The sequence below is a fragment of the Furipterus horrens genome, unplaced genomic scaffold, assembly GCF_987537825.1.
Source record: "Furipterus horrens unplaced genomic scaffold, mFurHor1.1.pri manual_scaffold_2, whole genome shotgun sequence".
Classification (NCBI taxonomy): Eukaryota; Metazoa; Chordata; class Mammalia; order Chiroptera; family Furipteridae; genus Furipterus; species Furipterus horrens.
The window spans coordinates 69,997,761-70,024,961 of NW_028327172.1; the positions used below are offsets into that span (position 1 = coordinate 69,997,761).

Sequence of the window (27,201 nt, forward strand, 5' to 3'; positions counted from 1 at the left end):
GAGCATTCAGCAGTTTTTGACCACAAACAGCATGATCCCTGTGCCCCACCCTCCCTATTCACCCAATATCACCCCAAGCAACTTTTTGTTTCCCCAGATGAAAAAAAATCCTCAAAGGGAGACGTTTTGCTGATGTGGAAGAGGTGAAACAAAAAGCGGCAGAAGCACTAAATAGGCATCAAAACTGATGAAGTCAAAAACTGTTCAGAGCAGTGGAAAGAAGTCTTGATTGGTGTATAGCATCAAACAGAGTACTTTGTAGGTGAAGTTTAAACATGTAAGAATACACAATTTTTTATACATAAATTCCATTTTGGGGGGGTACCCCCTTGTAATTCTGATGTCTACCACCTATAAACATACTTTTCTTACTCAGCTCGGTATCCATATTAGCATCTTACACATAGATGATTCTTATATTTGAAATGTATTGCAATAAATTTTCAAAAAACAAGTGGATGAATGACAACATAGTTCTTTGCTGTAATCTCTTAAATAAGCAAAATGAAGCAGTATTTTCTTGTTTTCAATTTTCACTTGAGTGTATTCAAAAGCTGGCGTGGATATTTCAGTTTGACTTCTGAGGGTCGGGGTGTGTTTTACCAACATTAAAACCACTCTTCTAATTAGGACGTGGAGCCACTACCATGCAATTAATGACCTGAAATTCAAACACAGAGGTAACAAAAGTTTTAATATTTAAAAAGGTGATTGAGACACAAAAATTATTTCCCATTGCATGGAGCAGTGATTCCTTGGGTCTGTGGATTCACTGTTACGGATTTGATGAAGACACAAACCTGCTCATCAGAAAATTGTACATGCAAGCCGAAGTCTACATACAATTTCAGGAGATTCACAAATTCCCCCCAAATCTAAAGACCCTAAAATAAGACCTCTGTCAAAAAATAGTTCAATAAGCCTTAGTGCCAAGACAGCCACTACAATTCATACTGGTTATCTATATACAATTCTAGAAATCCATTTAAATCCCAGGGAAGGCATGAAAAGGAATTTAATATGTGGTTAATGTGTTCCTTAGTACTCTTAAGTATCTTAACATATACCACGAGGTAATTCAATTTTCTTGGGCTTAATTTCCATGTAAGCATGAGAAAGGCAAGTAAATTATGCACTAAAACCATATACTTATTCTCATAATATGCCGATTTCCTATTTAGAAATGCATTTTTGGAAGAGATAACAAAGCCTTTATTAACAGGCTGTTAAGGAAAATTTCAGTGTTTCCTTTAAAAAGCTGCTTTATTGACTTAAGTGGCAAATTTATAAAAAGTTAACATGTCTTACTCTATTCAAAATTATGAGTTACATTATTAAGATGATAATTGCATGTGTATAGTTAAGACTGCACTCATACTGTACACCAATAAAAGTAAATATCTAAGGGGTTCTTCATAAAGTTTAAAACCCATAATGCTTTGAACTGCATAGCATGATTACAAACACGTACTATATAAAAACAACAAATGTGTATGTTTTACAATACCTTCCCTTCTCTCGATTTCAAAACCTCATTTACTTCATTAACAATTTGTTTATACTTTAAAAAATTGTTTTACAATCTTCACAGTTAATTGACTTAAGATGAATGCTTGGGTCTTTCAAAACTTGAACAGTGAATTAAAAATCAATGAGTGTATTCAATATGGATTGATGTTGAACTGTCAAAAAGCAACACAATCTTCTTAAATATGTATAAATATTTAAATACAGAAAAACTCCATCAAAAGTCAAAACAAAGTATATTTAATGGCTGTAGCAGAAAAAAGAAATGGGCAGTTTATGCCAGGGGAAGATTTAAAAATGAGACTTTTCAAGCAAACACTGCCTATGGGCCAGCCTCACATTTAAACCTAATTTAAACCTAATTTTGTTTAGACATATAAGAACTATTTTTAAAAAATCACACCCACAAGTAAAAAATTGGTAATTTGTTTACAAAGTACAATATTTCAATATAGCAAATTCATCTCAAAGAAAGAGAATGTGTGGCTGCTTTGCTTTTAAAGCTTCCGGTTTCCATTTAGATAGTTGAACATTTAGTCATGATGGGTAACACAAGAAGCCTGTGTACTGTATAAAGCTTGGGCCCCTTAACACCTATCAGTTCCAACATAAGAGTATGAGACCTGGAAAGTAAATTGTAGACATTTGATTGATGAGGTACAGATTATCTGAATAAAATTTATGACCTGGTACCAGTCAATAATCCCAACACAAATTATTGCTTTGTAATGAACTCTGTATGGTTTGCATGTCCTTCAATAACTGAAGATTTTTCCTGCTTTTTTCTCCAGGTCTGGGTTTGGTGAAGTCTTTCTTGTTTGTGGTCCCTGTGATTCCAGAACGACTGCTGCTGTTTCCTTCTTCATCAAGAGTCTTTTTAGTGGTTCTTAATTCCCTTTTCTGCTTCTCTATCTTCTGTTTCTCCAGCTATAAATAACCAAGTCAGAGAAAAAGGAGAACTTAATGAAAACACTCTCTCTGAGAACCAGTACTTTAAACTCTCATACTAATTAAAATGCAAATAATATATTCTGAGTTTACTTTTTTTAAAGGCTTCAAAAATCTACTGTACTAGTCATTTACGACTTAGTGCTTAAATATACAGTGGCACACAAACAAGAAAACAAGAGTGAACACATTAGTTCTGGGGCAGTATCGAAGTGAAGGTAGTGTTGCCACAGTGAGTGCTGCAGAACAGGGCCACTGAAAAGTAAGGCGGCTTAGGGAAAGAGCTGGGGGGGGGGTGTAATTTGACACAGGAAGTGAAGGAGAGGGGAAAGATCCTAGTTTGAGCAGGCAAGGAAGCACATTCTAGATGGATAAAGAGATGTACTAGTAATGTATTATATTAATACTATGAAAAGGATTTTTATTTATCATTTCACTATTATTAGAATAATTTTATTTAAAATAGGGGCCCTCTATTTTTACTTTAGCTGCTAAAATGAATTGTTGGTGGCATGTCGGTGTTCTATTAGAACAAAGTCAAGTTTAATACAAGAAACAAACTAGATCATTATTCCTACAGAAATCGTTTTTTTTTTTTTTTTTTTTTAAATTTTAGAAAAACTGCTTAAAATCTCAAATTCTGGAGTTAAAAAGACCCAAGTATGCATCGTAGCTCTGCCATTTAACAGTAAGTTTCCTGTGTCCTTGGACAAATTACTTAATTTCATTTGGGATATATCCACCTTCCAGGAAACTTAGCTCCAGTTCTCTCATCTATAAAATGATATAATACACGCACTTCACAAGCCTTCTATGAAACATAAATAGGACGACATAATCAAAGCACTCTGCACTATGCCTATATTACACAGCAACCAAGCACTAAATATCCGCCAAGCCCATGCTGCTGTCAGTCTTCTTCTCAGTCTGCGGCTGTCCGCCATCCTCTCCTTCCACAGGAGAATGAGCTGCAAGTAGCCCCGATACTTCTACTTTCAAAACACACGTTTCCAATGTCTCCTTCCCTGAGGACCTGTGACAAAAGTACACTTAAAGGCCTCACTGGTCTCTCAGCCTCTCTGCTCCATCCCCATCACCCTCCTCGCAGCCAGCGTCCTCTCTCACATACACGTATCATTCCATTTCTCTCCAGATGAAAACTCTGGAGTGTGACTTCCTACCGCACTTAGTAGATAACTAAAGAAATGGCTGTCTTATTAATTTAATACAATTAGTAAGAAACATAACTAAAGATTTTTCCACATAGCTATACACGACTTAATCCTTTAGAAATGAGAATAGGTGCTTTAACAAAGACCTGGGTAAACTTAGAACCATTTATATTCATCACAGAAATTAAGTTTGTTCATATAAAGATCAGAATATGAAACACAGTCAGTATCTGAAAGATATATTTTAGATGATAGAAATCTAAGAGATTACAGGACTGTCTTTTTTCCCAGCCAACTTAACACCAATTCTTAATAATAAACTGAATAAACAAGTCTACAGTAAAGAAAGACTTCTTTTAGCTCCCTATCTATGATGCACTTACAATGTCATCAGTTAGTATATTTGAAGACAAATGTTGTTATTCAATCATAAGAAACAAGTCAAGGAAACCTGAGTTACCTGGGCTTGGTATTTTCGAACTTTAGTTATTTGATTGGCTTTTGCCTCCATCCTTCCCACTAATGCCTCCAGTTCGCACTCTAAATTGTCTTTGAGTTCAACAGTGGGTGATTCTTGGATGAGTTTTGTAAGCTGCTGGTGATCACTATATGAAAACAAAAGTAGGACTTGCTTAAGTTCCCTCTGTTTTCATGGTTAGGTCCATACATGTCAATCACTGCTCTGCACATTAAAAAATGTCTCCATTTTTAAAACAGAGTAACAAATTTGCAAATTATTAGTGACAGTAATAGTTTACTTGTTAAAGTCCTAATAACTTGCTCAGTGGTTGGTGCAAAGGCTATGCTCCACAAGTATTTGTTGCACAAACAAAAGATATGACTAGTAACGTCACCAAAGTTAAAACAAGATCTTACAATTAAATATAATTAAAAAACAAAACAAAACTGAAACTCACAAGCTCATTTGCCCAAATTCATCTTGTAAAGTCTGTAAGACCTCTGACAACTCTTCATTAATGTTGCTAGAAGAGGAGGGCGGCGTTACTGACAACTTCTTACTTTTACTACTTCGTGAAGACGCTTGCTTTGCCAGAGGAACACTGTTGACGACTCTGTCATTGCACAAGACTTTACTGTGTTGCTTCATTAAATGCAAGACATGCTGAACATTGGCTACTACAGCATGACTGGGACTGGTGGACTGAAGAAAAATGAAGAGAAGTCATTTGAAGACATTATTTCTACTCCCTAACCTGAGTAAAAAGACCCCTTACCCCAAAAAAGCCTTGGATATGCCTCCTAGTGTAATTAAATCAATAACCAAATCTCATGGATCTAACATTTGAAGTATCTCCAATCCTCTTTTTATTCTGCATCTTACCGTCAATTCACTTGGTTTATGCACCCACTTCTACTAGCCATAGGAAGAACATCCTAACTGGTCCCTCTGTTCCCAGCCTCTCCAGTCTCTAACTCCACAGTACTCTATCTGCTATCCTAAAATATTATTCTGATCATGTTGTTCTCCTATTTGAAATCCTCTGCTGTTAAGTCCACTGGTTCCAAACTCCTCAATATAAAAAATAAGGCTCTATATCAGCTGAGCTGTAATTTATACTCTCTGGCCTCATATTCCATCTCCTAATTTCTCTCCATTACTTAAAGAAACCATATTTGTGCATGTTGTTTTTTGTGTGACACTTTTATACCATTCTTTAAAACACAGTTTACATATATAATTTTTAAAACCTCCAGGTAATTAATTTATCCTATTAAAAAGTGTAGTACTTCCAGGTGATAGGGATTGTTACTGTATTCATTTCTCAATCCTTGAATAGTAGAAAGCACTAAGGTCATGTCTGTCACATAATCAACACAAGAAAACCTGGTAACCTCAAATTTTTTTGTTCTGAACACTATAAACAGTAATCTCAACATGCTATTTCAACTCACAAATAGATGGCTGAGCTAACTTGGTTCCAAAAGAATCAGCCAGAGAGCATATTTAAAAGGCAGATTCCTAGGCAGCACTACAAACTCAATCAGTGTGGGGTCATGGGCTGGAAATATTTATTTGTAAGACTGCCAGATAGATTCTGAGGTTTGGAAACCACTGTGCTAAGCTAAATACATGTTTTTTGTTTTAATCCTAGTTTCTATTGATAGGTAGTAAATTGATTTTGGCAAGTTATACAAAGAAGTATACATCACATCCAAGTGAGGCTTATTCCAGGAATGCAAGGCTAATTCAATATTCAACAATCAATCAGTATAATCCAGTATCTCAATAGGATAAAAAATAAAAAAATGTATAAGTGTATCATTTGATGAAGAAAAGCATTTGAGGAAATCCAACACCCATTCTGGGCATTAACATGTTATTAAAAATAAAAACTGGTCTTTCACTATAGTTTGAGAAATACTCAGCTAGGTGATAGTGCATTCTTAGTTGTTTGAATATTTCCCAAAGAATACAAATAACGTCAAAATGGGACCTCAGGTTGAAAAGCTGTCTTTGAACCCATCTTGTTCAACCTTTGTATTAATGACATCAATGAGAATTACCAAAGATAGGCAATTAAATTTCGAAGTAATAGAAATATAATGGAAGACCAAACTCGATTATAATCTAATGTGAGATTGGGTGATCTATTCCTATAGAGCTTCACTTGACTAAAAAGTCTGTATTAAAAAATCAATGCCACCGGTATAGAACCCACAGTGGCTGATACAAAGATTTAGTAAAGTATCTGTTATTTCAGTTGACTCCAGAAGCAATGAGTAAAAGGGATGGTGTAGCTTCCCCCATAAATTAATGTTATACTAGGCCGAGTTAACAGACTATCCAGAATATGACAAAGACTATTCTGTGCGAGTCACACCACATAGAGGATTATATTCAATTAGGAAGAAAAAGAGTGATGAGACAATAAAAAATCTCATAAAGTACATCTTACGATGAAGAGCTAAAGAAAATGCTTTGTTTATAACCTAAAATAGAGTAAGAAGAATAAAGAAGATAAAGCTATCTTTAAATTTTTTTATATTTTACAATAGTCATGAGTTCATTTATATATTTCATGTGTATCAGGAGTAGAAAAAGACCAATGAGTAGAGTTTACACAGTGACAGATTTCAACTCACTTAAGAACTTTCAAATAAAGCGGTCTAGAAATGTGATGGGATGTCCGAGGTATAATGATGTCTCATCAGTAGGTAGATTTGAACAGAATATACAGTCATTATTCCGAATGTTTACTTAATGAAAAGAGTGGACAGGGAAGTATGTAGCACGTTGCTAATCAAACTGAACATTAGACTGGGACCAGTGAACTGTCAAAAATACTTTCTAGACTTCACACCTAGAAAATTCTGATTTAGTAGGATTGTGGCTGGACTTTGTAATCTGCTTTTTCAAATGCATACTCAGTGATCCTGATGCAGCTGGTCATCCCTTGAGAAACCTCTATTTCCAACCTAAATTAAAGATTCTATGGTGAAACAAAAGCCTGGGAGAAGTACAAGATAAAACAACAGGTCAAAAGACAGTCTGCAATCCAACAAAAGAGTAAATTTAAGGTAGAGAAGAACATAGAGCCAACAGCAATATTTTCCTTCAAGTGGTCTGTGCCTCACACATCTACAAAGGGAAAGTAGAAAACCTAGGAAGTAGTCCATTCCCCAAGCTTTCACTGAAGATTCCATGAGGGGGGTGTTAAAATTAAATAAATACGGCAAATAAATTTAAAATTTATTCCCAGGGACTCTTAAACTCACAAGCTCACAATCTAGTTGGGTATTCAAGGCATCTATATTTGAAACCAACAATACAAGTAGCTAATCAAAAAGTGGTATAAACTAACACAGTGTTGAGCACCTACTAGAAATTACTTAGTACTTGCTGAAAATTGACAAAATTATCATCTCTACCTTTAAGCACTAAAAGAACTTAAGATTCAAGTCTATGTATAACTGCTTCTTGGAGAATGAATCTTATAAGTCTTATGAAAGTGAGGATAAACAGAATGTGGTTTTTATTTATTTAAATATCTATATCAAAATATAAATCAATAGGATACTAAACATTCAATGCTATAAAAACACTACATATTTCTTATTCCCTTAACCCTTCTCTGCAACCACACCTGCTCCAAACCGGAGTTCCTACTTGTTAGTAAATTCCCTTCCACGAATAATTTATCAGCTTTAAAGCGTCCCCAATAGTCTCCTCCCTGCTCCACCAATCCCATAAAACTTTCTTCCATCTCATTCTCACATCACAATGACCCACAATGATAAAGCAGAAAACGTTTCCAACACTTACAGGCATACACCCAAATGAGTACATTTAGTGCAAATATCTAAATTATACAAAAAAAAATCCAGAGTTCAATCAACTCACCTTTCCAGCTACAAATGGCATATCACCCAAGCATAATCTATAATGTGGTTGTGCAGCAAAATAATTCCTAGAACCTTTCTGAATAGAAAGGAAAAACAAAACAAAACAATTTTACCACATGACAATAAAAGCTAACTATACATGACTAATCTGAAACTTCAGCTTACTGCTGGGTTACTACTTGCCTCATCTATATTGGCATTATGGTCTCAAGATCCTAATAATACTTGTCAACATGCATCCTGGCCTAGGGAAGAAAAAAATGGTACCTGACAAAATAGCAATTATAGTCTAGTGTTGTGTGTATAGAACATTTTCGTGCAATACTGAATATTAACAATTATGCAGTGTTTTGTAGTTCTAAAACACTTTCATATATATTATCTCACTATCAGAGTAAAAACTGAGAAATTAGGTATTACTTATTTCCATTTTCCCAATGAAGAAACTGAGGATGAAGATTTAATTTACTCATCTGAGGTTAATGAGTGCTTTCATATAAATTATGCCCAATAAAAATCAGTACTTTGATTTACTGGTTGTTTTCATACCTTTTCTGGTGGTTTTGACTTCTTTTTTTTAATTTTTCTTACACTGGGAACGCAAGAAGTTGCCTTATCTTCCAAGATAAGTCTATTGGTTTCTAGACCTGTCTGCAACTAGAAAAAATAGGAGAGCCTAAAGTTAATGCTGTAGAAATAAAAGCTATGATTCAACTTCGAGATGTCATGTAAAAGCCTGTAAAACCTATAGTAGTATCTGACTAAAAAATATATCATAGTTGTATAACTATGTCTTGAACCAATCTGTCAACATTTGTCAAACATCTTAAATCAGTACAACATCTCAATTTATCTTCGAGTGCAGTATTATAATCTGTCCTTTTTCTTTAGCCTGAAACCCTTTAGTCCATTATTTGCAGTTGCTTCATAAATTATAGCTAATGAGTTAAATGCACTATATCTAACTGCAAACTGATGCTTCAGTTTTTTCTTCCTTTTGCACACAGAATCTACAACAGTGCCAGACATAAAAGCAGCTTGAGAGCAAAACACATTTCTTCCTCTTTTAAAAACTCATATGCTTAAAAGGGAAAAAAGCTGAAAATTTATGTCCAGAATAACTAGAAGGTATGTCAGCAAATGTCATCAAGCCCCTTACTCCAGAAGCTTAGTAACTATATTAAAAATAATTTCCATCTACATGGTAGAAACTCAACAGGTAATTACTAAGGATTTCAAGTAATAACTGCTGTTTTCTCTAAACCAACTGACAACTTAAAAAAAAATTCACACATAAACATGTACAATTTTATTACTCTAGAATAGTTTTCAAACCTGCTTATATATCAAAATTGTCTGAAGATTATGAGAAAAAGTCAGATTGCTCCTCTCCAGAGCTCATGATTTTGAACCTTCCAGAGTGGGGAAACCCCACAATTTGAAGAACTCTGAAGACATGATGAACTTTTACTGCTTGTAAAAATGTTTATAATTTTCCATATTAAGCTATATATCTAAGAACTTATATGTTAGACCATTCCAAAATATAATATAAAAAGCCCACAAATAATAATCTATTCTCATAAAAAACGCAGTACAATATAGGAGGATCCCAATTGTTCACATTTCAATGTACCTCAGCTGCTTTAGCCTGCATACGTTTTCTTTCCTTTTCTTCTTCCCGAAGCTTTGCTTCCAACTCTTGCATTTTTTTCTAGTGAAAAAAAATTCAAGGTGGTAAGAATAAAAGTCTTATTGTCTATTTGTAAAATTTTAATACAGCAACAGAGGAATCTGAGTAAAATTTTAGCATAGAAGCTTGTTTGTTCACTCTGGTAATGGCTCTGGGTCTGCCAGTACCCATGACACTCCCTTGTGATTCATTTATTAGTCATTTGCGAGGTAGTTGTGAAGTTCAACAGAATTATGGGTAAAACCTATGGCCAAAGAGCCCGGCTCTGTATGAAGGCAGTCGAGTTAGATGGAAGCTAAATCTGAAACATTAGTGTCAGTGGTATTAAGTACTTCCCAAGAGACTCAATTAAAACTAAACTTAGGTTACAGAACAACTTAAACCAAGTGATTCAAGCCTTACAAATACTGAAAAACATTTTATTTTCAAACATTAAAACAAACAAACAAACAAAAATGCTCCTCATGTACATCAAGGTTTTAAAATGTGAACACTCTCTCCAAATTACATCTCTTCCTTTAAAAAATTTGTTACTTTGTTGTAAAATCACCTTTCTATAAATATCCAGTGTTATAAAAAGATCAATTTTACAAAAGAACTGATATTATACACTGAGGAGTAAAAAATATATTCACTGACTTCTGCAAGGGCCTGCATTGCGGTAAGTTTGTTATATTCCTGCTCAAGAAGGTCCAGTTTTTCAAGTTGGCTCTGAACATGTGTTTGATCATGTTGTCGTTCTCTTTCTAGGGAAACCTGGGAAACAATTAAATACAGCATGATAATTTGACCAAAAAAACAACACTGAGTGTAACTGAGAATACAATGTATGCTATTTTTTCTGACCTTTCATAAAACATATACTGCAGAGGAATTCTAGGGAAAAAAAGATTAAGATGAAACCACAGAAACATCAATAACAAGTGGACTGTTCTTGCTAAAATAATATAACATTTGGCTCTATTATAGTGAGACTATCATTATACGTTGAGATAGCATATTTACTAGACATACAATAGGCTGCACATACACAAACACATACTTTCAGTTAGTCTGGTTCTCATAAATTGTTAATCTCTTTATTAAGGCAATAATTATGGCTTTGATATCTATTATTTATACTTCCTCTGAATTATATGTAAAACATCTATTTACTTTTCAGGTTAGAATTAAGAATTTAAAAAGACTGTCACCTATCAGGTTTAAGAAATGACAATTACAGAGTGAACTATTAAACTAGGATAAGAAGTGGAAGTATGCTAAATTTAGGTGTGTTGGTAAAAGTGAAATCACCAAATACTGTACCCGAATTTGTAAAGAGTATACATTTCACATACAAGTCTACAGTAATAGGTAATATCAGATATTTGAATATGACAAAGTAATACAAAGCAATCATTTTATCAGAAATTTGTGGGAACTATCATATTTATTTCCTCCTACCCACTAAAGTGGATAGCTTACTGTCCTTAAAAGAATACATTCAATTAAAAATCGGTAAAAACTTTCTAGAACCATTCCGATTAAATAAGATACTAAAAATTTACTAATTAAATGGGGGTACAATTCAAAGTCATCCATTATATACACCACTTAACATGAATACATTCTTAGAAATGTGTCATTAGGTGACTTCGTCATTCTACAAACATCAGAGTGCATTTACATAAACCTAGATGGTAGAGCACACTACAAATCTACACTATATAGCATAGCTTATTGCTCTTAGGTTACAAGCCTATAAAGCATTTTACTGTATAAGACAACCTAAGAGTAAATCAAATACAAGAGAAAATGATGCAATTAAGAAAGTCAATAAATACGGGACGTATGAGGTTGCTGCTGGCATAACATGGCATTTCTGTTTTATAGCAAATTTTTCTTTTACATAAATAGAGTACAATCTAAAACAATAAAAAGGACAGTATAGTATGTACATAAATCACTAACAGTTGTTCATTATCAATTTCAAGTATAACATACTGTACGCAATCATATGAGCTATACTTTTTATATGACTGGCGATGCATTATTTGTTTACAGCAGTGTCACCACTGAGTAATCTGTTGCACTATGGGGCTACACGACAACTACAACATCACTAGATGACAGAAATTTTTCGGTTCCATTAAAGTCTTAATGGGACCATCAATGTATATGCAATCTATGGTTGACCAAAATACTGTGATAAAGCACATGATGTATGTCTAACAGGCATTCCTCGGCAATATTGCAGGTTTGTTTCTATACTTACCCAAGCAGTAAAGCAAATACTCCAATATAAAACAGGCCACATAACTTTTTTTGTTTACTAGTGCATATAAATGCTGTTTATACAAAAGTATAGTCTATTAAGTGTACAATAGCATTGTGTCTAAAAAAATGCATATAACTCAATAAAAAAACACTTTATTGCTAAAAAGAAGCTAACAATCATCTCAGCCTTTAACAAATTGTAATCTTTTTGCTGGTAAATGGTCTTACCTTCAATTTGTAAAACACATACTATCTGTGAAACTCAGTAAAATGAAGTGCAATAAAAAAAGGTATGACTGTATTAGTCAAGACATCTTACGATTATCTTATAAATGCGCTCTAACCTGAGAACTGGAATAGCCCAATGAAGAGAATTACTCTATTACTGTATATAATGTTTTACATTTCCAATCATGTGGCAGATTGGACTGAATACCCCTTGCGCCGCCACAACCTTCCCCACACAATCTATCACATAAAAGTGTTAGACAAACCACAGCAACAAAACATTATTATATAATTAAGTCTGAAAGCATAAAAGAAAAATCTCCAGATGCAAAATAAAGACATAAGCACTCAAAAGCAACTGAAGGGATGTGGAAGCAAAATATCACATGAGGCAGTACTGGAGCCTTAAAGTATAAAATATACATGACAAAAAGTCTCAGGCAATGCAGCATCTGCATGATGCAAGCACCCCCAGCCAAAAATTAACATAAACCTGGACCAGAACCAGTGAAAACCACCAAGCCTCAGCAAAGGCAAATCCACAACTGCCTCCTAACATTGTAACACAACTGGGAAAGTATGAAATTCTCAAAGGGAAAAGAAAAACACTCGGAAGAATATTAAGCTCACTATATATATATATATGGTTTATAGTGTTTAAAGAAATAAAAGGAAGGAATAAAAACTAAAGTTATGGTGCATTAAAATAACGAAAAAGGTGAACTAAAGATCCAATTGGAAACAAAAACTATGGTCACTACAATATACCCAATGCCATACTAAAGAGACCTATAATACACATGAGAATTAGTAAACCATCTTCTCAAATATTGTGTAATTGTTCAAATATTTCTTGTAGGTCTAATATCCCTAACTTTGACTGAAAGCCGGCTGCAAGTAAAAAGCATAAAATTTTCACACTGCAGAGCATCTATCAAAATGTTAAGCATATAAACCTTCAAATTAGGCTTAATAAAGTTAAAGTGCACAGAAATTGTGGTATTCATGAATTCAAATTTTAGATTCATAATAAGAAAAAGACATATTTAAAAAATATATAATCAAGACATGTTGCAGATGTCCTCTCACACAGGTGTACAGTTTTTCAAACCATGGGTTGGGGGCAAGTCCAAGATGGTGGCATAGAAAGACCCTGAACTCAGCTCCCTCCATGGACACAGTGAATACCTAGACACACCTATATACAGAGCAACTCCTCCTGAAGTGGCTGACTGCACAGCTTCTGCCCAACAAACAACAGGGGAACCACACAGAGAAGGGTAGGAGAGACAGAGATGTGACAACAGTGGGAATGCACCCCAGAAGTAGCAACCTACAGGAGAGGGAGGGAGATCACTGAGAGGCCCATGCTCGCCTGCCCTGGGACACAGCAAACAAACCAGTGGTTTAAAGGGCACCTAGGCTTTAATTTTTAAAAAGCCCATTTATTAACCCTAAAGCACCTACCAAAAGGATGGGGAACAGCTAGAAGTCTCTGGTATAAGAGGCTACAGTTTACATTCCCCCTCCACCTGGAGAGTACACGTGGGAACTTGGGCTAAACACTCTAGCCAGCCTGCAAAGACGCCCCAACTCACCGAGGAGCCCTAGTCGACAAGTTATCCACTCCATCTAGTCAGACACCCCACCAGGTGGCTCTGGAGCTCAGGGCACCAGGACACCTCAAAGGCTCACACCCACCCAACTCCAGCTTGCCGCCCACCAGAAGGGACCTGGAAATGCAAACCAGAGGACCCCTTACCCCATTCCTGCCGCAGCTCTGAACCGCTCTCTCACTAGCGTGCCCTCAGGACACGTTGGCCATGCCCACTCCAGCTCTAGCCAGCTGGCCAAAGCCACTGGTATGCACAGTCTAAACAGGAGTTGTTCCTATAAAAGGCCACTCACTCCTTCAAGACTGGGAGAGGTAGCTGTTTCACCTACTTCATAGAAATGAACCGAGTGTCCAACAAAATGAAGAGACTGAGAAATATGTTCCAAATGAAAGAATAAAATCAAACCCAGGAAAAAAAAAAAAAACCCTAATAAGACACAGGTAAATTAATCTGAAAAATAAAAATCAAAGTAATGGTGATAAAAATGCTTAGAGAACTTGGGAGGACAGAGAAACAATGACAATTTCAAAAAACAGAAAGCGTAAGAACCAATGAGAGCTGAAGAATAACTAACTAGAATGAAAAATACACTAGAGGGAATCATTATATTAGATGATACAGAACAGATTAGCAATCTGGAAGAAAAAATAACAGAAATCATCAAATCAGAATAGCAAAAAACAAACGAATAAAACAAAGTCATAGATACAGAGAACAAACCAATGGATGTCAGAAGGGAGGGAGTGGGGGAATGAATGAAAAAAGGTGAAGGGGATTTAAAAGAACAAAATTCCAGTTATAAATGTCACACAGATGAACTGGTACAACACAGGGTATACAGTCAATATTGTAATAACTATACAGTAACAGATGGTTACAAGACTTATCATGATCACTTTACAAGGTAGATCATGCAACTCACTATATAGTGTTTTTCCAATGTAAGTAAAACTTTACCAAATACAGCAATTACAAGAAGGCCAATCGAGTCTTCAGACACTATATATGATCCCAACTAATTTCAGTCTTAGACTGTTATACTGTTCAAAATCAGAAGGTATCAAAGCGGTGTGTGTGTAGAGAATATGACAGTGTATGAGGGTCATCCCAAAAGAAAACCACTTTTTGAAGCTATGCTTAAAAAAATAAATTACATTTTTCCTCAAAGTTTACATTAGTTTTTCAAAATGAACTATGGCTATTATTGGCAGGGGCTGCTTTAAGATAAAAGCAGAAATGAGTACAACAGCACCATTAGTCTTCACTGAGAAAAAAGGTCTCTATGTCAATCTAATTTCCCCCATAACTAACTGTCCTTGAGAATGAATTTGTGAGGTACTATACCTGTTTCTCCAAGACAGACGTCCGTTCCATTTCTGCATGCTTTATCATATTACGCATGTATTCCAGTTGTTTTTCTAAAAGATTACATTTATTTTCTGCAGCTAACAACTGAGATGTCAGTTCTAAAAAGAATATGTAAAAAAAGCAGAAATTAGGTCACTTTTCAAACAGTTTTAACAAGCTGTTAAAAGGAATTAAGCCTACTGTATATATAATAACCACTTTCCAGTAACTCTGGAAGTCTTTTCAGATGACCTAACTCATTCCCTATATGCTAGTCTAATCTGCCTTGAATTCAGCCAGTAAATATAATTCATGACATCAGCACTTACTCCTCAAAATGCACCAGAGTGTATAATTCAGTTCTGTGGTGCCTAAAGACTGACCACAAAATGCTAATGTGCAATTTTGGAGTAATTTTACAACGCTTATTTTGAATGTTTTATTTCCTTAATAATTACACAAACCTTGATTGTGCTTTGATTCCTCATTTTTTGAATTCTCCCTTTCTTGTATCTGTTCGTCCAATACTTTCTTATATTCATTTGTTTCTCTAGACAAGGTTTTCACACTTTCTTCTGCCTGAATCCTTTCAAGTTCTAAGCGTCGAATCTTATCTTGAAGATTCTTCAGAGCAGAAAATATGGCTGCCAAATACAAATATGGATATAATAAGATAACAATATATAAGGAGAAATTTCACTTATAAAGAATAACCTTATCTAAATAAAATATAGAATTGATGGATATATCCAGTGGAGGATCACTCTTTGGACACAATAAAAATTTAAGACGATCCTTTAAAAAAAAATTCATTTAAAGACATCTTCTGAATTTCTGAAATATACTTAAGTACTAAAGTAAAAACTATGTTATTATGGTAAAAACATTTCAAAGATTTTATAAAAGGGTAAAATATTTAGCTAATCATACAAAGTTCATACATCTGTCCCAAAGTATATTAACTATAACTTTTCTGTTTCATTAAAAGGATCACATGCAGAATCCAATCACAGAGTTAAAATAAGTTCTATTTTTTCATTACTTAGGAAAAAAAAATCTAAGCGCGCTTTAACCACCCAAAAAAAGTTCCTAGCCCTGGCCAGTGTGGCTCAGTGGATTGAGTGCCACCCTGTGAACCAGAAAGTCTCTGGTTCGATTCCCAGTCAGGGCACATGCCTTGGTTGTGGGCCAGGTGCCCAGCTGGGTGGGGGTGCCAATAGAGGCAACCAAACATTGATGTTCCCCCCTTTCTTCCTCCATTCTCCTCTCTCTGGATAGAAATAAAATCTTTAAAAAAAATAGAAGATGAAGTTCCTAATTATGAAAATAATATGTGTTCACTAGAGAAGGCACAGAAAAATACAACAAAGAAAATAACCGATAATGCAACTACCAAGAATCAATGACTGCCACTTTTGGTTATTTCTTTTAACCTCTTACTATATAAAATAAATTGAGATCAAAATTTATTTAAGTTTTGTTTTGCACTCTATCATTATGATACTGTGAGCATTCCCTTATGCTGTGTTAAAAGGTTATTTCCTTATTACCAATCAATAAAAATTGAAAAATTAAGTTACTAGGTCAAGAAATGTTCATATTTTAAAGGTTCCTGAAACAAAGTAAAATACCTTCAAAATAGGTTGCATCAATTTATACTCTCGTCAGAAGTATGTCTTTGCCAACACAGACCATTATTAATTACAATACCTCCACTATTCTGATTAAAGAACAAATACAACTTCTGGCTATTTTATTTTGCATTTCTATTACAAATTTAAATATATGATTGGTTAATTTTCTACCTTTTATAAATTTCTTTGCCCATTTTTCTAGGAAAATGTCCAGCCCTCCATTTATTACATCTTTAATTCTAGTTTTGATGTACTGATGTTTTGATTTTTCAGTTATATGAAACATTTTTTCATCGAGTTCTTTGTTTATATATATACATGTAGTTTTTCTGTAAACAAGACTAGAAAAACTTTGTATTTTCCTTTATTATACTTAAGTATAATAGTTGCACACATTTTTACATTTAATTCTTTAAGTCAAATAAAAGGTGTTTTTGTATTAAAGAACTTTTAAATGGCAACTTTATTATATACCAAATTCGCACATATACCTATATATACAGATATAATTATTACTTATACATATGGCCAAGACAGTTAAGACTTCCTTTTATTCTGATTCCATTAATATTATGCCAATATTTTAATTGGCATTTTATAATCTTTAATGCTGCCCGTCTCCCACATTCTGTCTTTAAACCATTTCAATATTATCCTAATCAATTAAATGTTTAGAATTATTTTGCCTAAACACTGATTTAAATGAAATTTCATGTAAGCTATACAATACGTAGGAAAAACTGCCATCTTTAAAAAACTGAGCCTTCACTAAAAATGAGGCCTACTTTTTCATTTATTAACATAATTCATTCACTCATCAAATTTTTCAGTGCCTAAAACGTGACAGACCCAAATACAAGATTGATATATTTCATAATATAGATAGCTTAGTCTTCCTGGTATGCAATGAACTCATCGATTTTGATGGCTTTTAGAGCTTCTGCTGCTTTTTGTTTCACCTCTTCCACATCAGCAAAATATTTCCCTTTGAGCACTTTTTTGTTTGGGTAAACAAAACAGTCACTCGGAGATTGGGTGAACACAGAGGGTAGGATACGGTGGTCATGCTGTTTTTGATCAAAAACTGAACACTCAGCATGAGGCAGGTATGCTTATAAATCACCCGTCATGAAATGGGAAAACACATTGAAAGAGACCTCAAAAAATGTCACGGAAGGTGAACGCTGCCTCTCACAACAACGCCAGCTGGTACACTGATACAGATGGATTCCTAGAACACTCATCTGGGGGGAAGCCTATATTACAAGGGGCTTGCTCTCCAAAAGATAATTCTGGGTTTTATTTTTGTTTTCTTGGCGGGGTGGGGTCCCCTTCTCACAATGTGTCTCAAAGATGAGGTTAAGAAAAATGATAATTAATTTAATGCTTAATAAAATAACTGATAAAGTGCTGTGCATCAGAATATAGTAAAGACTGGCAATTCTGAAAAATAACAGAAGTTGAATAACATTCCAATAATTTAACATCGGTTTAAAGAGCAAAAATCAAACAACTAAAGCCCACAGTGGAATAGTTTAGCAATACTTTCTTCTTAATTAAAAAAATAAATAAATAAATAAAAATGCCCTAGCTGGTGTGGTTCAGTGGATTGAGTGCCAGTCTGCAAACTGAAGGGTCACTGGTTCGATTCCCAGTCAGGGCAAATGCCTGGGTTGCAGGCTGGGAACCCAGTTTGGGGGGACGCAAGAGGCAACCACACATTGATGTTTCTCTCCTTTCTCCCTCCCTTCCCCTCTCTAAAAATAAATAAAGTCTTAAAAAAAGGGGGGGGGATAAAATAACCAAACAACAGAGTTTTAACAGGAACACAAGGTCTAAGAATTAGCTATTAACTGTTTTGTTACTATAGTTCATCTATAATAGTTCTGATCTTTACATCTGTGTAAAGAAACTTTTTAAAAAGTTCAGAGAAAAGCAAATTACTAAATAATAAGAACGATGATATTTAATAATCAAGAAATAAATTTTAAAAGGCGTTATATTTTGAGGAGTTAAAAACAGGAAGAGGGGAATATATTCTCCTCCTTTATATTTAAAGTAAGTTAAGACACAATTAAGAGTTTTTAAGCAGTAGGTAAACACAAACGCAAACATCTACTTTGCTAGGCTCTATTACCTCTGCTGTTGCTTTCCGGATAGGCAAGTGTAGGCTTATTTGGGGAGCGTCGTAGATCACTATTAAGAAAAGGCTTATCAGATGGATATACTACATATGGAGACGAGGAATGGCGAACCGCATTTCCATTAGACCTTGATGGTTCGACTAGGATGTTCTGAAAAATAAAAATACAGAAATTACCTTTCAAAATTTTAAATACAAATAGCATATAAATATATATGTTTGTATGAATACTCATGACTGAGAACTGGATTGTTCATATGTTCCACTGATAAAGACAACAGAAACAGAGTCCACTGATCATATATGACAATTCAATCATTACTTTAAAATACTAAAACTTTTAATATGTTTCACATTTGTGTAAGTATAGCCATATGCCACACTATAAAAAGGAAATAATTTTTACACAACTTGCACAACTTGAATACAAATGCTGCACAAAAATACTTGATACAATAAATTTTATTTTAAAAATATTTACTGTAAAATATACATTCCAAAGAGTAAATATTATTTTTACAGTATTATGAACTGCTACAAAATGGCCAAATTAATCTCTCCAATCAACTAAATATTTCATGAATATTCATCAAATGTCTAAAACTCTGTAATATACATAAAGAAAATAAGACATAGTTCTTGTCTCAAAAACTTTACATTTAGTCAGGGGGAAGAGGAGAAACAAAGAAAAGATTGAAGCTTATTAAACACCTAAATATAAAAGTCTATTTCCACACATACACCATCTGTCATGAATGGCATTCTGTTCAATTTGGGAATATGGTCCACTGCAGGTGATGCTAACTGTGTTTCGTTTGTTATAGGTGACTTCCTGTTGGCCGACTAGAGTGCAAGAAGTAATGAAGAAACTGACAGCTAAGGGGGAAGATATGACTGCTAGCTGCTCAAAATTCTCAGACATTCATTTTTCTTATTCTAGTAGCCACAGCAATCTCGGTTTGCAACTCTTACCTTTGAAGAACTATTACTATGTATAAAGCACCAGAAGAATGTTTCCAGAAAACCACAAAGAAATATGAGTATTTATAATAACAGTAAACAACCTGTATAAAGAAAAGCCATCAAAATAACCACATTGTGTCTAAATCTTATTAAAAATGGAAGACTATTTCTGTGTTAAAAACCATGCATTTTTCAGTTGATTTAAGAAAAGCAAATGCAAAACATACATTAGGGACTATGAAAACTAAAGGAGAGGGCAAAGAACTTGGAAGGGGTGGGAATAAGTCTCAAAAGTGGTAAATCAATGCTAGGTCCACCGTGAAAAGTGTATTCACATGCAACAAGGTCTGATAGTTAACATTTTTTCAAGCTTTTTGGCAAAATGACATCAAATTTTATAGGGGGCTGGAAATCAGGGTGAATTTTCAATTCTTAAAATATATAATATTGTCAGCCCTGGCTGGTGTGGCTCAGTGTATTGAGCATCAGCCTGCGAACCAAAAGGTCACCGGTTCAATTCCTGGTCAGGGCACATGCCTGGGTTGTGGGCTGGGTGAGAAAGGCTACTGATAGATGTATTTCTCGCACATCCATGTTCTTCTCCATCTTTTTCTCCCTCTCCCCCTCTCTAAAAATAAATAAAATCTAAAACAACAACAACAACAACAACAACAAACCCTGCCAAATTATGTATTTAAAATATAAATACTCCCAAAGCTCTTGCAAAGCACCATGCATTATCACATAGCAATTTTAAATACGATTCTTCACAAAATATTTTGGATCTTCATACAATCTACTAAAATCCTATCATGTAACAATGGTTAGGAAATATTCCTTACCAATATACTGATGAACATAAGGTACCTGCAAATTCGCTTACAATTTTCAACACAATTTTTGTCAGAATTACTCAGCATTGCACAGATATTAACAAAAGGACTGTGCATAATTTACTGAAACAATCTTATTAAATTCACTGCCTGCCAGCTCTTATAAAATAGTTCAAGATTTGTCCAAAAAAAAAAAAAAAAAAAAAAAAAGTGTCTCATATATGTTACCATAATACTGCTTAGGTTGGGTCAATAGATAAATTATACAAGTCTTCTTATACAAAAATGGAAGTTATAATAAGATGACTTTTTTTTGAAAAGCAATTCTAAATGTATTCCATTTTCTAAGTCAGCCAACTCATTTTGAATGTCAACGTTTAATCAATGAAAACCATTGTTACTAAGAATGTCCTCATTCTTGCCAGCAGACTGAAGAAAATAGGAAGAAAACATAAATCAACCAAAAGCGAAAGACAGAAATAAAATGGTTTTGCAAAAATTATTTATAACTATTTTGAAATAAAATGAAAGTGAGATGTGAATAACTCTTAACTTATATACACACAAAACCTGTCTATTAAAAATAGTAAAGGATATGCCCTGGCCAGTGTGGCTCAGCTGGTTGGAGCACCATCCTATAAATAGAAAGGCTGCAGGTTTGATTCCCAGTCAGGGCACATGCCTAGGTTGCAGGTTTGGTCCCCGGTTGGGGCATGTATGAGAGGCAAATGATCCATGTTTCTCTGGCATTGATGTTTCTCTCCCTCTCCCTAAAATCAATAAGCATGATCTCAAGTGAGGTTAAAAAAAAACAGTAAGGATAAAAGTGTGATATACATATACGGAAATATTATTAGGCTTTAAAAGGAGGGATATCCCTTCACATGCTACTTAATGGATGAATGTTAAGGATGTTATGATTAGTGAACTCAGTTGCAAAAAGACAAATATTTTACAATTCCATTTACATGAGGTCTCTAAGGTGACTACAGACAAGGAGAGACAAATACAACAATGAAAGAAAGAGTCTATAACATACCCATCACATATGGAAATTAATATATTGATAGCTGAAATTGCATATTGGGGAATGGATGACTTTTCAAGCAATAACACTGGAACAATTGTGGATCTTAAATGAAAACATTAAACTGGATCCCTATCTCACAGCACACAAATTTCAAGCAAATCAAGGACTTAAAAGGCCCCACTTTCAAAATTTGTACTGAAAAATATAGAAGAATATCATTAAGGCCTTGGCTGTAAGGAAGATTTTCTTAACCAAACACACAAATCACAAAAAGATCCATAATTTTTACTATATTAAAACGAATAACTCCTATTAAACAAAGGGTATTAAAAAAAAACAAGTAGTATATTTTAAAAACTTGACAGACAAGGATTAACATAAAAAATGACTATAAATAAATAAAAGACAAACCAATTTAAAACTGGCAAAAGATAAGAACAGGCATTTCACAGAAGGAAAAACACAAGACTAGCAAAGTAAAGGGAAAAAAGGTGCATCTTCACCAATGGTCAGAGGAGCACAGATGAGAACAAGAACAGGACACCATTTCACATTCACCTCTTAGCAAATTTTAAAATAGGACAATACCACCTGTTAAAGAGGATATGGATTAAAGGAGACTGACTGTTGGTAGGAATATACACTGATATAACTGCTTTGGAAAACAATACAGCATTACCAAATAAAACCAAATTGCACATACTCTATGACTCAGCAATTTCACTCACAGGTATATTTGCCGAATTTACTATTTTCTTCCTCTCATCTCCCTCTTTTTTTCTTTTTTAAATGATATGCCCGGAGTCACTAAACATATTCCACAACCCACTAGTGAGTTACAAGTGACAGCCCACCTACAGTTTGGGAAAAAAAAAATCCCTGCTGTAGACCTGTTCTGTTCAAATCGTTTCGTCTTGGGACTCATCTACACTCTTAAAAATTACTGAAGACCACGAAGAGCTTTTGCTTATGTGGGTTATATCTACTGACATTTACATATTAAAAAACTAAACTGAGAACGTTTTAAGATATTTACTAATTAAAAATAAATCCACAATGTTATTAAATACGAGTAAAAAATAACTATATCATCCCAGAAAAGTAAAAAGAGTGGCAGTGTTACCTTTTTGCAGATCTCTAATTCTTGGCTTAGAAGAAGGGTGCTAGATTCTTATATTTGCTTCTGCATTCACTCTAGTATGTATTCATTGATGTACGTGAAGAAAATCTGGTCTCTCACCAAGTCCTTGGATAAGGAAGGCCACTGTAGACCCCCTGAGGTTTCAGGGACCCCCCCCACCCCCCCACACCCCACCAAAGGTCTTCAGAGCATTCTTTGAGAACTGCTGCTCTAGAGAAATTTTTGCACATGTGGAACATACAGGGATGATCTCAACAGAATTGTTTACAATAGCTAGCAAATAAATTAATGAATGACACACCCTAAAAACCAAAGCCCACCAAGATACTATACTATATAGTATGAACGAAAGAGGGGCTATGTAATAAATCTGACAAGCTACCAGAGGCTACATGGCGAGCCTGGCAAACTCAGTGACCAAGAGTAATCACATAAAATGGTCTGATCATAAATTCCTAACTGCACAGGACATAGTAGGTAATTCCATCCCAAGCCTATAGCCTCCTTAGCAAAGATCAATCACTACCTTAAGTGAGCTCTATCCATTGTTCCTATACATCTAGGATGACGTATCTTTGAAATGTCAGAATAATTCTTTTCTAGATCCCTGGAAGACACAAGAGCAAGCGCCAGAGCAGACCACAGAACCCCTCATTGTTATCTTGTTCCCTGCCTACCACCTCTATGTGCTGTCAATGTTAGTTATTAACTGTCCAAAACCCACCAATGTAAAAATGTTTCTCCAGTTAGCTTTTTATCCAGTCCTAGAGATTTCCCTGCTTTGCTTTTTCCTGCCTCTTTAATCTACCACTAATAGATTTCATATAACCCTCCTTAAGGCTCCTCCTTTGATTCAAAGGTATGGGATAGACTACAAAACTCTCCTTCTCGGGAACATTTTCTCAATCTATTGAGATTTTGTTTCCAGAAATGTCCTCAAAACTTTGGCTCAAACCGACATAAAAAATATTTTCTATAGGTTGGACATTCTTTTGTTGAAAACAGAAATAAAATGTAACCCTGACTTCATCTTTCTGTGCCTCATTTTGCTCGTTCAAAAAATGGAAATACTAATGCCAAACTCATAAATTATTGAAGATTAAATGAGTTATGAAAAGTATTTAAAACATGACCGCCAGGTAGTACTAATAGCTTATAATCTCAAAATGTATGATAGTAAAAGAAGTTGGAAGATTCAAAAAGGAGCACGGAAATATTCATTTTATTCTGAAAAATCAATCTTTTATATTTTTAACGTTAGGAAATCTTTATGTTCATAAAACACTTTAAAGAGAAATAAATATGGAACAGGTTGGTGAAAGGGTCTGGCTAAAAAGCCAGAGAGACCAGTTAGATTAGCTTACAAATTAAGTCCAAAGTGTCCTGTTGACCATGGTTACTAGGAAAATAAAAAAGGACTAACTAGACTACGCTGCCTGTACTTCTATTTAATGTTATGCCCAATTGTCTTCCTGTTGCTCTCAACTAGTAAGTTCATACACAGCAATCACTCAGTGAAGGACTACTTAAAAGAATACTTCAAATATATCATCTACTTTCACGTTTTTCAACTTTAAGATTTATATGGTAGCTGCTTCCTAAAGACTGTGTTTGTGAATCCACCTGTTAATAATACTTGCCTGGTAAAAAAAGCACCTCTATTTTCCATAGCTAGCTCCATGCTGAGTTTCTCAATGTTAACTAAGTATGAATTGCTAATGCTCCAGAAATCTGAGTATGGAGTAAGTAGCCTTCTAAGTTCAGGTAGTTTTGGGTCTTTTTGTGTTGTCATATTTTATGATGTTTATGAAGCTAAAATGCTTTATAAATTCTATTGAAAATGCAAGCCTTATTTCTGACATGACAGTTGAAGGGTTTAAACAGGGTCATTTCTTACAATAAACTAAATTTAGTCATTTTTGTTTTGAGAAGTAGTGACTTCTAAATTAGACATTCTGATGTAGCAGGTCAAGGTAAATAAGGTTGGTTATGCTTTGATTTGTACAGGGTTCTAGATACTCTTTGTATATTCTTGGTATTTAGAATCTACTTAAAGCTGAGCATAGCATATAAAATATATACGCTTTCCTATTAGACACTCTGAGATTTCTGACAAGGCTACCTTAAAGAGTAAGGGTTGACCACATCCCTGTACCCACTGCATAGCTGGAAGGCCTTGGCAGAGTGCAGTTCATTTACAGGCATACCTCATTTTATTGTGCTTTGCTTTACTGCACTTCACAGATGGTTTTTTGTTTTGTTTTTACAAATTGAAAGTAAACTTTCCTTCAGCAAAAAAAAATTACTTATTTTATTGTTATGGTCTGGAACCAAACCTGCAGTATCTCCAAGGTATGGCCGTATGAGAGTATTCCTTACTAAGCCTCCTCATGCTACTGAGAGCAGTGAAAAGCCCTCCTGTCTCAATTAAGTTTAATTAACCACAATTCTTACATAATCTCACCCATTTACTGACACATCTTCCTAATTATCTAAAATTCCTCTTTTATACTCCCTTTTTTGGACCTATTTCCTCATTGAATTCCAATTGCTTCTGTCATTTTTTCTCCTTAATCTTCCCTGACCTCTCTGCAAACTTGCTACTCCCATTCTTCTGAGACCCTTAAGGTTATTTCCGGCCTCATTAACACAGATCCTAACAATAGTCACCAAAAACTGAAACTGAGAAAAAATGCCGTTATCAAGGTGACCACTCTCTTTTAATGTTCCCTCAACACCTTCCCCTGCTAGCCTAAATTGATGCTGTCTTCTTCCTTCACTAACCCCCTTTTTTCATGTTTTTTACCTACTTTTATAATTTATCTAAATACAAGTCTACCCCCACACTACCTCTGCTCATTGTAAATTGTTTCAAGTTTACAGAAAGCATCACCTGTCTTGGCACAAACCCCAAATGCCTGTGGTGCCTTTTTCTCTTTCCTTTCCTGATCTGGTGATAAGCATTTAGAATTCCTTCCTCATCCAGCTTCTCTGCATCTTCCCTTCTAGGTAAACTATCTCTAGCCTACCTAAGCACTGCTAATCACTCTCACCCAGGCTATTCCAGTACGGAAGCATTTATCAATCTGTTCTGTGTTCTATTTAGTGCAGTTTCTCTTCGGTGCTTTGCTCCTTAGAGCAGGGATTCTATCCTATTTATCTGTGTAATCTTGGAGCCTAAAGGTATGTGAGGCACTCAGCATTTGCTAATAAAGAAATAATGGCTCTAACTTGGGGCTCCTCATATTTACCGCTTATCTGCAGTACTCCCAAAGTGGCAGTTTCCAAACTGCTAAACGTCTGACAACCCAACTCAACAAATATTAGTGACTTAACTGGCTAGTGGCCCTGGGGAGGCAAAAACAGTAATTAAGATAAACTCCTCGTGTCGCTTCTCTAAACGGCATCTACACGTGGGAGCCAGGGGGCGCGAGCCCTAGGTAGGATAAGCACAGAACAAAGTAACGGGGAAGATGGGCAGGGGAGGCACTGCACTCGAAAGAACCACTTAAGGAAGGGCTGGTAGGCACGCCAGACTGCGGACTATTCAATAGCTGCCATTAGGCCAACCAGGGCGCCTACCTGGTTTGGGCAAGATTCCTAGAGGGGCCGTTACAGCCACGTGACCGAAGTAGCAATGTTTTCGTAATCCAGGGTGTGGGTACAGTTACCCCAGCGGGTCGTGGCAACGTTCGGTATCCTGGGTTGCTAGCAAGGCCAAAAGGTGAAGGGGGCGTGGGATACAGGAGATTGGCCAGACTTGTTTCAATGGAAAGGTGCAGCCTCCACGGAGGAGCAGTGGACTGCGGGGCAGCGCGGAGCAGCAAAAGGCGCTTTAGGCGCCCAACGTCGTTTCCCCAGGCTGGGGTAAAACTCCTAGCCGAGAGCCTCTCTGAAAGACGAGTTAAAGCAAAGAGGCGCCAGGATCGACTTGGGCCTATTAGAACCTGAACCGCTTCTTACCGAGAACTGAGAACCAGAAGTCACAGAGACCGATGCTGCCGCCATCTTTCTCTCTGCTCAGGGGACCTCCGCAGCCCGGGAGCGATCCGGGTTCTCGCACTCTTCTTCCAGATTCCAGAGCCGCCCGCTAGGGGCGACCCTAAGCCGAGCCCCAGATGGACGGGGCTAGGGAGCTGGTGCTGGGTCCGGAAACCCCTACCACACACCCTCAACAAGGACGCCCACGCTCAGAGCGCACGCGAAGAGGGCAACACGTCCTAACGAACGTCTCGACTAGCCAATCAAAAAGACGGACCTTTTCCGGTGTGGAGAGAATCCGCCTCTTCCCTCCGTGATGTCACA

General features: G+C 35.5%; 1 protein-coding gene across 2 annotated transcripts; it reads right to left on the minus strand.

The window, feature by feature from the left end:
- Positions 1 to 408: 408 nt before the first annotated feature.
- Positions 409 to 27,133, minus strand: CEP57 (centrosomal protein 57). Of its 2 annotated transcripts, XM_090265832.1 has the most exons (12): positions 26,860 to 27,133; positions 18,924 to 19,080; positions 15,617 to 15,796; positions 15,150 to 15,271; positions 10,345 to 10,461; positions 9,649 to 9,726; positions 8,562 to 8,669; positions 8,011 to 8,088; positions 4,565 to 4,809; positions 4,108 to 4,252; positions 2,214 to 2,454; positions 409 to 661 (listed from the first exon to the last, which is right to left on the minus strand). In XM_090265832.1, exons 1-11 carry the CDS (start codon positions 26,902 to 26,904, stop codon positions 2,224 to 2,226), a joined length of 1,506 nt encoding a protein of 501 aa, XP_090121958.1. In that variant the 5' UTR covers positions 26,905 to 27,133; the 3' UTR covers positions 409 to 661; positions 2,214 to 2,223. The 2 variants fall into 2 exon arrangements, with proteins under 2 accessions (XP_090121958.1, XP_090121957.1); XM_090265831.1 differs by lacking the exon at positions 409 to 661 and having other exon boundaries at positions 676 to 2,454; positions 26,860 to 27,132.
- Between the last annotated feature and the right edge of the window lie 68 nt (positions 27,134 to 27,201).